The 12546-nt window shown below is 36.9% G+C and overlaps 1 protein-coding gene across 1 annotated transcript in view; it reads right to left on the bottom strand.

The window, feature by feature from the left end:
- The window catches only part of CPS1 (carbamoyl-phosphate synthase 1), a 120944-nt gene that overhangs the window by 38318 nt on the left and 70080 nt on the right, over positions 1 to 12546 (bottom strand). Inside the window, exons 22-24 of the mRNA XM_041737624.1 lie at positions 2331 to 2472; positions 958 to 1023; positions 443 to 506 (exon numbers count right to left, since the gene is read on the bottom strand). Of these exons, the coding sequence (XP_041593558.1) occupies positions 443 to 506; positions 958 to 1023; positions 2331 to 2472 (272 nt within the window). The remainder of the gene's footprint in view (positions 1 to 442; positions 507 to 957; positions 1024 to 2330; positions 2473 to 12546) is intronic.

The raw sequence follows: 12546 nt of genomic DNA, 5'->3' as shown, positions 1-12546 counted from the left end.
ACAAGCTCTTTGTGTTTGATCCTAACAGAAGTCATATATTTATAGATCTCATCTACAAATGTAATTTCTGGTTGATATATGAAGTTCTTGAGCAAATACAGATCTTTATGTAAAACTGCCAGATGAGAAAATGCCAAAGTGTAATTCATTCCCCAATCTCAGTGAGAGGCTCAATTTAGTTCATGAGGATGAAAACATAAAAGGGGGACACAGTGAAATGGGAGAAGGAGTTAGATTGGAGACCTGCATTTGAGTCCCATTTCGACCATTTAATAGCCATATCAACTGGGGCTTTACCTCTCTGAATCCCAATTTCTTAATTTGCAAAATATTTCTTCTAACAGCATCGGTTTTATATCATTCTTGGAATAATAGAGTGAACGTGTATGAAAAGTACTATATAAACTGTAAAGTCCTATGTAAATATAAGTTACCACTTTACCAATGTGATATGGACCACAGCCCAACACCATCATGCCATGGTCATCAAAATTGATATCATGCTCCTGAGGAGAAGGGAAAATAAAAAAAGACACAAAAGTTATTGTGTGCTCTTCTTCAACCAAATTAAACTCTTTGTCCCATCACTGAGTCTGCCTTTCTCATCCTTCCTCTTATTGACGTGTATCCCCTACTAGTCTCTGAGAACCCGTAAGTATAAATTTATTCATAAAAAAATAAGTTCAGTATCTTTTTAATTAAATAGCCATGAGAACACACCATAATTGTATGTTCATGTAGCTGGTATCCTTATCATATATTCACTTGTTTGATTTCACCATCTTAAGGCAGTTCTGAAAAGACCGAGTATAGGAAGAGATGATCACATCTGACCCACACGATGTATTTTTAATACCAACATTAACAGATAAGCAAAACCACAAAACTTCTATTCCCCCATGTGGACCATTCACTAAATCTAGGGCCTTGTGCATCCAGCAATTTGGCAGTGCCCACCTGACCATTGTAGGTGACATACAGGTAGTTTGTTACTGATGGGTACTCTGCAGCCAGTGTATCAATCTGCAAGAGAAAAAAAAATGAATAAATTGGGATTTTATTCCCTTTGTTGTATTTTTTTTTCAAGAATAAAGTAAAAATTGTGCTGCAGTCCTTTAATGCCTCTTACTGTCAAAGACAATGAAACGGTGGGTACAATTCAATTATTTTCTAATTCTGAAAATGAGATTGTGTGGAGAAACAATGATATGACCTAGTTATCACCTGAGCAATAAAGAACAGTACACACATCCCAGAGCATCACTGATGGATTACAGCAGTACTTCTCATGTCCATAGCAAAATGGTCATATAGTCAACTGGTTACCTGGAAGGTTTACCCAGACAGCTGTCTGAAGCAGCTCAGAGCAGAGCAAAATGACCTGTATGCAAGAAAGTCTTTGGTTTGCAAATTCAGGCATAGGATTTAAGTTACCTATGGTACAGAGCAATAGGATGACACAAATACCTTAAAGCCTGGGGAAGAGGGGAAGGGGACAAGGTCTCATTGAACATATTTGGAAAAAGTAAATCAATTCAGTTCTCAAAGGCCAGGAGCTCAGCTTAGTGAGCAAGAATTCAGGGCCAACAGGGCAAGCGAGTGTAAGGCAGGTGAGAAGGAAGGAAGATAATTGCTGAACAGAATATATTCAGCATCAAGCCTGAGACCAAAGGGTATGTGTGTGCCCCCTGAGCACGTGGAGAAAAGTCAATGATTTTAAAGGACAAAAACCAGCTGGTGGTACTTTAAGCCAAGGCATCCCTCTACATTTCCTCTACTAAAGCCCAAAAAGAAAAAAAAAAAAATCACAACGCTACACCAATGAAAGTTCTTGTGTGATTGTCATGCATACTAGATGAGCTCATTATGCCCAACCCTATCACAATGAATACTAAATGAACCATAATGATGGGGCACTTAAAATAAAGTATTACCCTGTAAAAAGTTAGTGCCAAAAGAGATAACCATTCTTTTCAAGAGGTCAGCCACCATGCTAGAGTATTTCAAGTCCTCCTATTACACTGAGGATTTACCTTATCGCAGATATATTTGCACATGGGTCAAAAAAGTAAAGGAGAGGTCATTTTGATTTTTTTTTTCATTTGAGCAGAGAAAACCATGTACTCACGTTTACCTTTATGTCCCAGCGCCCCTTCAACCTTTCCCTTTAAAGCTGAAATCAATCCTATGCTGAATAAAATTTGTGGCATCGTGTGGCCATCGATGGGAGCAGTAGAATCACTTTTGAATTCCACCCCTCTTTGTATTGGTAATGGCTCTACATGTTGGTGCCTCTGTTTACCCCTGTGAGGAAAGGGAAATTCCTTTACCTGTTTAACCCAAGGGTGGATGTTTTTCTTTAACCTCAGCTCCCTCGTCTGGGCCTCAGTCAGCCCAAGGCATTTTGAAATCTGCTTGTCTGAGAACCCAATCTCCTTTGCCTTTTTCAGGGTTTCTTCTGTAATGGATTCACTAGGATTTAATGAAAAAGAGAGATTCAACTTTAGAACAAACACAGTGAGGACCAGTGAATTCTTCAATTTCAAAAACACCAAAGACTCCTTATTTTCCATCTTCAGCATGTTTAGATCTCCTATCTTTTAAAGATGCACAAATAAATAGCCCACTAAATCTTCCAGCCTCTATGAAATCTTTTCGTATTTTCAACGTTGACCAAATTGGTTTTCTACTTTCACACCCATGGCACCTTCTCCTCTCCTTATTTCCTGAAAAATGGCTTCTGTGTTTACTATCTTAATGAATTTCCTCTTTCAAAATAATCATGGACTAAATTAAATATTATAAGATCTTACTAAATCTAGGAAACTTTCCTCAAGTTTCTTCTCTTCAACTTGTCAACGTATGACCTGCTTGATGTTATTCTTTAAAGATACCTTCCTCTGGCTCTGGTAAGTTGTTTCTCTCTCTACTTTATAATTCACAAAAATTATTTATTGTTTTTTCCCCCCTCCAAGGCTCTCTCTTTTGTTCCCAGATTTAAGACTAAAGATTTAAGACTAAAGGTCTGGCTATCTTCTCTCTCCCTCTAGATTTAACCACTGTCATTGGTTCAAGCAACATAATTAGTCAATAATTCCCAAATCTGGGCAGCCCGGGTGGCCCAGCGGTTTAGTGCCACCTTCGGCCCAGGGTGTGATCGTGGAGACCCGAGATTGAGTCCCACGTCGGGCTCCCTGCATGGAGCCTGCTTCTCCCTCTGCCTGTGTCTCTACCTCTCTCTCTCTCTCTCTGTATCTCTCATGAATAAATAAATAAATCTTTTTTAAAAAATTCCCAAATCTGTAGCTTCTTCTCTAATGTCTGACCTATGCTCTAGTCTTTATTTATAGGATCTTCAGGATCACCTTCACCTGGGCATCCCAACATTGTATCTGACTGGGTATCCTCTGCATAAACTGCTTTTTTTTTTTTTTTTTGCATAAACTGCTTCTATTTACTAATATCACATATCTGTCTATGTTGACAAGATAGTTCTCTGTGATTATTTCCCACCCACAGTGTGGACTGTATTTGTGTTGTTTCTCTCACCTGTAATGCTGTGACATTCCTATTACCTACCCGACTGCTCTCCAACTCCCAGTTACTCTTTATAGGTCAACTAGAGCCAAGTTTCATCCATGAAGATTACTCAGTCTGCCCTCACACATAGACCTTCCAAGGCTCTTCACTGACTCATTTTCTTGGAGCCAGGAGTATAATTGGAACTATACTGCTGAGCATGTCAATATTGCCAATATTTGTAATGTTTCTTAGCTTTTATTGACCAGCCTGACTTTTCCTGCTAGATTCATGTGCCACGATGACAAAGATCACATTTGGCTCATTTACTAGATCATTCCCAAAGATTAGCAGGCTAGCCCACAGACAACACTCAATAAATATTTATTAAATGAATAAGGGAAACTGGAATTCCATAGCTTTAATAGAAAAAAACAAGTTATTAAAATCAGCTTGTAACTAGAATTCAAAATGTACAAAGAAATAATTTGTAAAGAGCCAAGGTACAGAAGAATAAAGTATTTCTGTAAAAGTATATCTAACCAAATATTTCAAGCTATAGTCAATACAATAAAATTCAACTATAACAGTTTGATAGTCAATACCATGAAATTTAAATATAACAGTATGTTCTCAGAAGATCTAACAATAAATAAAACATTTTTAATTGAAATTCTAATAGAATGTAGTTGAATCTGTTACATTTTGTTCATCCTGTTCTTCAATCTTCTTTAATTAATTCATATTCTGAGTTTAGAAAAGAAAGAATCAATCTGGTATATTTAATAGCCATGTCTCTGGATTTTGGATACCAGTATTAGTTTGGATTTTTACAGCTATGTCTCTTCTTAGTCAATTTGCTTTTCTTATGGCACTTAAATTTCCTCTGCTCTCAAGTTAACTCATTATTTCTTCCCAATAAATTTAATGTCTCTTTTTTCTATTCTTATTTTGATTTTTTAATCTTCTCAAGTATTTGATAAACATTCTCCCAGAGCAACACATTTTCCTGTCAAATTCTTGAACATAATCTGATTATTAAGTATTATCTGTCACTTGCTATGTGTGCCAAGTACTGTGCTTCATGCTCTAGAATTACACTGTCCAAAATGTCAGCAACTAGCCACATGTGACTATTTAAATTTGAATGTTAATTAATGAAAAATTTTTAAAATTAAATTTGACTCACAATTGCACTAGCCATATTTCACGTGTTCAATAGCCATACGTGGCCAATGGTTACTGTTGCTATATTAGATGGTGCAGATTAAAGAATACTTTATCATCACAGAAATTTCTACCTGGGAGTGCTGCCCATGAAGATACAAAACAATATTTGAGACAACGGAATGATAGAGAGTGATTCAAAACATTTTACAGAGAGATAAGCTATGTGGTGCAATGTGAGGTCAGAGAAAAGAGATAACAATGAGAGTGGATGTAGTTGAGAAATACTATGGCAGTAGAGAGATGAGAACAGAATCATAAAGAAAGTTCGGCTTTATATGGACGAAGGAGTTGACAGATGTACTACAGGCAAGGGCAACTGCATCTGCAATAATTTGAGACCACAATGGGCATGGCAGGGATAGACCCTTTCTGTTTTTATCTTATTTATTTTCTTTCTGTATTACCTATTTTAATGATGGAGAGATAAAATATCGAATCTCTATATTCAGGGAGATCAGAGTACATTAGGAGGCAAATAAATAGCCATAGATTTGCCTGCACTGTGAAAATTCATGCAAGAGAAGACTGTGGCTCAGGGGAAATGCTCCCAGCTGCCACGGGAAGTCTGGAAAGGCCTTACCCAAGAGATGACTGCTGAGCTCCTGAGGGCTTTTGAAACACCCAAGTTTCTAACGTTTACCTTTAGTCTTTCAAAAAAGAAAAATTTTGAGACAAAAGCAGAAGAAGAATTTGTTTGTTGCTACTTGTTTTGGAAACGTATACTTTCACTTTTCTTGCCAAAATTATGTTTCTAAATCAATTGCTCATTTGTTTATATGCAAGTGTGCATTAACCCTCAAAGTGGAAGTGCTTGATAAATAAGCTATTTTTCTAAATTAGAACTATGCATGATGTTCTTTTTAAATAAATATATTTAATGTGCGTTTTATGAAAGACAAATCATATTACGTTCACCTGCATGCTGAAAGACTACACATTTTCCCTATGATCTGTAATTTTGTTAAAAACATAAGTATGAAGCTTGAGTTAGGTGGAGAAATACTGCACATATAACATTAAGCCAATTCTTACCCTTAGATTTTTCTAACTACTTGCTAGGACATTTTCCCATAATTGTGCAATAGCAGTAAAAGAAAAAAGCAGAAATAAACAGATCTTCAGTAGGACATTTCTTTATTATTGCAATAACTATCTGAGGCAAGACCCATATTATGTTCCTTTGTCATAGCCGAACTAACTTACATGACTAAATCCTAATCCTGAATAGCAGCAATCCAGACACACTTAGGAAACATACCTTGAAAAAAGCCATCACACCTGTTATTACAACAATGAACTAGCAAAAATGCAAGTTCTTCAAGTCCAAAGATAACCAGAAGTAATCATATATTTATCTTTAAGCTCTTTTGGTCATGTTTCTCTACTTGTTTTTTTTTTTTCCTTGCCTTGAACAATTTTTTTTTCTTTTTATAAGGAATATCAGTCAATTCTTCAAAGGTTGCTACATTGCTTTAAATGAAAATTATAGATAATGGTATTAAGCAAACAAACAAAAAGAAACCATTTAGATTCCTCACATTTCTATTAGGGTTGAAATAAATTTGCATTTGTTTTGTCCACATTCAGCAATGCAGTCTTTTCTATTGCTGAAATATGCATAATTCCTCCTATTATTTTCCACCAAAAGAGTCCAATAGAGCATTTAAAGACATCTTCAGCAAATATGCAAAGTCTTCCTCCGCCACTCACCAAATAAAATTGGACTCTTACCAACAAGCAAATAAAAAAGAAAGAAAAAGGAAGACTGACTGATAGACTTGGTCTCATGCATAAAAAAGAGTAAAGTGAATTAATTCTGTGCTGATTTTTGGTGGCAAAAATCAGCTATCTGTCACTAAGACTAACTCAATCATTACTGCTCCCCATAGCATCCCCACCCCAGAGAGTTTTCGTTATTTAAAGGGGACGCCTGAGAAGGAGCAACAGGAACACAGAATAATGAATCACAAATGAGAGACTTTCAGGAGGGGGCTGAAAAACTATTTCCCCATAGGCACCTCCTCAATTCATATCAGGTGATATTTCCAAAACAGATGTAACAAGCCAGATTTGCAGAGTGCATGTTTTGAGCTCACAAGCTGGTTCCTAGAATATTTTCTTGGTGAGCCAAAACAGCTTTTTAACTTTTGCTCAATATTCAAATAGCTAGATCAATATCACAATGTGACATTTTTATAAACATCTTGAAAATCAGGATGTATTAAATTGGACTGGCATGTGAATATAATCATGTTCATCTATTTTAATATGAATGCAAATATTGGGTAGGTATGATCAAAGAATTTCAAAGTGATGTATCTTCTACAGTATTTTATTTATAATCTCTCTGGTTATTAATTTCCACTCTGTAGGCATGTTCATGAAATAGTGGAAAGCATTTCAGTCTTCCTCACTGACAAAATACATGTTAATTCTGACCCAGCACCATAATTACAAAGACATGGATAAGTTAGATCCCTCCCTACATTCAGTGCTATTTTAATTCTGTGGGGTACCCCGACCTCCAAGACAAGAAGCAAGTTGCCTTCTCTCTTTATTTCTCTCATCCACTCTCTCTACTGTTTTTGCATAACATGAAGCTGGCTGGCATGTCACTACATAGGGAAGAAAATTGACTTTATTCCCTACGTGTTCTGATACAGTTTTATTTTGAGTCCCATTATAATAAAATAAAAGAAGAGACAGTTTGAAGACACGATCCATTAGCTTTGGGCCAGTGATTTAGATAAGGTTAAACCTCTTCAGAGTCAAATGCAAGATGAATAATCTTAAGTGAACATAAAGCTCATTTAACAATGTAGAGATTCAGGTACATGCTCCTCCTCATCTTTATCTGCCCACATTGGGCTGTCCTCCATTTTTTCTGCTAAAAAGAACTTCCATCAGAGGGAGACTTTTTTTTTTTTTTTTTTAACAAAATCAAGTTGGATGAAAGCTTCTTTTAGGGACAGGGATGTAATTTTTTTATTTTTCCAAAGGAAAATAAAAACCTTAATTTGGAACAAACTCAAATAGAATAATTATTAAAGAAATATAAGTGCTGAATTGTAATTCAAAACTGCCTTTGGAAGCCTCAGTAGGGAATGCTCCATTTATATTGTATTGTAAATCAAAGGAGCATTATACCAAGCAAGAATGTGATCAGCTGAATGGAGCATATTGCCCAAAGAGCACACAGTTTTAAAATATGTACAATAAATTCTCCTCCTGTGATTCAGTATGTATCTGTGCGTACTAGTATGTGTCTGTTGATCTTCACTGCATCCTCCAAAACAGGCCTATATCATATACATGATTTTCTCTCCCCACCTCCTTTCAGAGTTCAAGGGCAAACTCTGCAAAGGTTACACTTCTATCGTGGCATAAAAGGATCTAAACAGTAACACAAAGAAGCACCAAGTAGCTGTGATGCTGGCCTTTTCATGATCTTCAGCTCCTCTCTACTTAGCAGCACAAAATGACAGGTCTGAAATTTTGGGGAGGGAGGAAAAACACCTTCAAAACAGACCATCAGACTTTTACACACTCTGCCATAATCTTTTAACAGTTAGACAGCATGGCTCAGCTTCTACAGCGGGAAGTCTCTCGTGTGTTCTCTGGTTTTATAAACAATACGAGCCTTTCTCCTGTCTCTCTCCGACTTCCAGTGTAGATTTGGTGGTTGTTGTTGTTTAAAATTCTATCCTGTCATCTCTGAAACTTCCTCCACTCACACTTAGTCTTCAATAATAAATGATAAAAGGAAATGGAATAAATTCCCCTTAATGAGGAAATTTTCACCTGGCATAGAGGAGCCGGGGAAATCTATTAACTGGAGGAGCGCCTGCAGCATCGCAATTACCAGGGGAGCCAGCACACTTCACACAGTCCTCTCTTCCACTTGACTGGCTTTTATCTGATCCACCAACTCACAAGTAATACTAAACAAATTTCCCTCCAGATTGCACAATCTCTAATGTGAAAATGAGCACTGCACTTGGCCTACAATTATGGGATGGGCTTATGATTTTACTATTATCTTCTTTTTAAAAATCCCCTAAAAGGCAGAAGCTGAGAAAAACACTAGGACCTGATGCTCAGTAGTGACCCCTGCTTTAATAAGCACAGAGAACCGAGGAAGATGCATGTTCTCTGCCCCGAGACACCCCATCAGCCCTCTCCCCTGACTTTTGCAAGGCTTCACAGATTATTTTTGGCATGTCACAGGTTCAAGACCATGCCACAATCCCAATAATGCAATCAGGGGAAAAGTTATTTGTCTTCTCATCTTTTCTTTCAAGGAGATAGGTGGCTACCCTTTTCCTCAAGAGAAATACAAAAGACATTCTTCAAAAGCAGCAGTTGAGTTTAGAAAAGCAAAGGATGAAACCTAGGCAATTGGGTAAATACCACCATTTTCTCTTCATCTCTCAAAGCGCGATGCTTTGTTACTATACAGCAGTGAGGTCTTTGGAGGAATTGAAGAACACCTTGATCTTTACCTCTCATCTACAGGACAAACAGTACCCCAGATCCAAGGTCCATGTGAAAGCACATCAGCATGAAAATTATATATTAGGATATAGGTCCACTTAGCGCTATTGTGATAATATGCTACAATATTACAAGTATTGATTTTCAAGGGATGATAACTGAAAGGCTACTAAAGACTACTAAAAACAGAATCAAAGAGGAAAAGCTTATGAGCAATTGATACTGTAGACATTTTTAAGTAGGGAATTCTTAGTTTATGAATTTTACCTTCATTTTTTTTACCAATCTTTATTTGATTCCAATAATCCAGAAATATTGTATTACTTTCAATCTGGTAAGACCACTTATATACTACTGATTATAATATCATGATTACATTCTATGAATACCAAGTAATGATAATGGAGAAAATGACCTAGTAGAGGTTAATTGTAATTTCTGAACTATAATAAATCACATTTTGTATCTCAGCGATTCCTGGTTGAAAAGGCTGTGGCTCTTGGGGCACCTGGGTGGCTCAGCCAGCTAAGCATCTGCCTTTGGCTCAGGTCATGATCCCAGGATTCTGGGATCGAGCCTCACGTCGGGCTCCCTGCTCACAGGGAGTCTGCTTATCCCTTTCCTCCCTGCTCTCTCTCTCTCAAATAAATAAATAAAATCTTAAAAAAAAAAAAAGAAAAGAAAAGAAAATGCTGTGACTCTCTTTTTCTCTGCCATGGGTTTGGTAATGATGAAAAACAAACAGAAGTCACCCTGTCACAGTAGTAAGTCCTGTCTATTAGTGTATAAGAAAGTGTTCCGTCACATTCAAAAGAGCATGTTTCTACTGATTAGTACAGCTTTCACCTGATCAGATCGAACTAAAGGGCAAAGTGCATACTATAGAATACTGCTTCTCTTACTTCTGATCAATACATTTACTTATAATTTTAAATCCGTTCAATAGATCCTTCCCCAATAATTAAGATGTATTCAGTAAGCTAACGCCTGGTTTTTCCCATAAATATAGGTTTCTTATATGTCCAGAATTTAAATTTTAAATTTAAAAATAAATGCTATGTAAGGCCTTAGTAGAAAATTGAGATTAAATGAGCATTCTTTGATGTTTTAAAATCTGTTATTTCCCAAATAAACTTATCTGGAAGTCCTGTATTTTAAAACCTCTCCATTATCTTTGTTTAAAGAAAACCGTGTTTTCACAGAGTAGTTTTCTACCTATCAGATGTGTTGTTCCAAGCAACAAAAGTATAACTTTCAATATAGAACTTTCTTTGACTTCTAGAAACCATTACTCAGAATCTTATTAAAATAAATTCCTGAACTGAAGTCTATCCACCAATAACCGCTACATAGATTTTTTCATGCCAAATGGAACATATGTAAGGAATAATTTTTAACCAATTTTTTTAGTTCTTGAATGAGCAAATGTAAGCCTTTCCTAAAGGGGAGTAAAATTGAAAGTCATTTCTAGGAGGATGTCGAAAAATTCTAGTTTTAAATGCCTGATGACATGTCACCTTAGATCTATGTTAATTTGAGGACTACTTCCTCCAAGGAAACAAAAAATCTTTATCACTGAGTGTTTTTCAGAAGAAGACATAAAAAGAAACATGAGCACCCATGGATGGCAAAAATTCTCATTTACTTCACATTAATGACTATATACTCAAGAGCAAATAGAGTAGCTCTCCCTTCAAGTTGCCTAAAGCAAAGGATGGTCAATTAAATCAGCCCATCGGCTAAAGAGTAGGTGGTGGGATAGGGTTTGAGGCAATATTTGTAATATCACCATAGCTATGTTAATACCGATTGCATTATTATCATTATATTTAATTGACAAATAGTGCCTGACTGCCCATTCCAACCATAGGGAAATATCACTGGCCAAATCTAGAGTCAGGCACCAACTCTGCTGGGAAAAAAGGAATCACATCAATCAGATAAAATGGTAGACATGAGAAGTGTGCGGCACAATACCAAACCAGTAATAAATGCTTCCTAAATGGGGGATAAGGGGATAAGGAAGAAAGGGAAGACCTGGCACAAGAGAGGAGAAAGAGAAACAGAAGGGGGAGAAGCAAAGGCAAAGTTATTCAGAACAGAACTGGTACGTCATCTCAAATGGGCCCCTGCACCTCAGCATTCCTCAGACCTTTCCCCCCTCTGGAACATTCCTGCGGCTATACCTTGAGGTAATGAGGCCCAAGGTACTCTGTACTCTCTACAAATTACAACTGATCTTCTGGACAGCATATGCACACAAGCATTTTCAACACTTGTTGGGAAGCATGGCCTAAGTTACCTTATGCTCCTCAGGAAGGAAATCATGCACCTCACCTCCATGGGCTGACTCAGAGCCTCTATGCCTCCATAGAAACGTTTCAGGTATGAATGAACAGGTCAAAAAATTCTGGGGGTCAGTGAGTGATTATCCAGCTTCTGTTAACTACAGCTGAGGCAGACTGTTTTGTATAAATGTAATTTCCATTGTACACTTCAGGAAAACTTTACCAGCTTGCATTAACATGGAGGATAGATATTTGCATCTTATTTAAAGAAAAAAATATGTATGTGTGTGTATGCGTGGATGTAGACGGTCTTCTATTTGAAAGATGGCAAAATGTAAAAGGAAAACCCTTATCCCAGCTCTCCATATCCTTGAGAATTTTGTTTACATCTTTTAAAGGTGACCTGCCATGACTTTCTCCCTGCCAGGTCCCTGTGTTTCCTCCCCAAGAGTTCTAGAGAAGGGCACATCTCTTACAATGCTTCTGCTCTAAGTGAGGTCAACAATTCAGGCAGGAAAACACACAGCTCACAACTTGACAGCTAAGGAGGAACTGATCTCCAGCTGTCTGATTTAAAAGTCATATCTCTAAAAAGAAGCTTTTGAAAAGGGTTAGTGACTAGAACCGCAGGCAGAAGCCCTGGGCTAGATTCCTTGCTTTCCTCTGACTGCTGTGACATACAGTCTGACACACACACCTCAACGTGACTCAGTTTCACCATCTACAAAAATAGAAGAGTAATATTTTCCACCTCTACTATGGCAGAAATTCACCTTAAGGTCACCAGAGAAATATGGATCTCTGTATCATAAATAATATAAGTATATATTTTTTGCCTCCAACTTCCTCACTTGGTTAATTAAAATAGAACCTTCGAACAGTTGTAAATACTTTTGAATATTTCTCACAAGAACTTTCAAGAAAATTTGCAAGTTTGAAAAATTGGATAGTTTTTTTGTTTTTAATCAGAAATAGAAAGAATTTTGGCTTGTTGTCCACAGGCAGTAGAGATTTT

This window comes from Vulpes lagopus, chromosome 22 (genome assembly GCF_018345385.1).
Source record: "Vulpes lagopus strain Blue_001 chromosome 22, ASM1834538v1, whole genome shotgun sequence".
NCBI classification, from domain to species: Eukaryota; Metazoa; Chordata; class Mammalia; order Carnivora; family Canidae; genus Vulpes; species Vulpes lagopus.
This window is presented reverse-complemented; position numbering and strand designations above follow the sequence as displayed.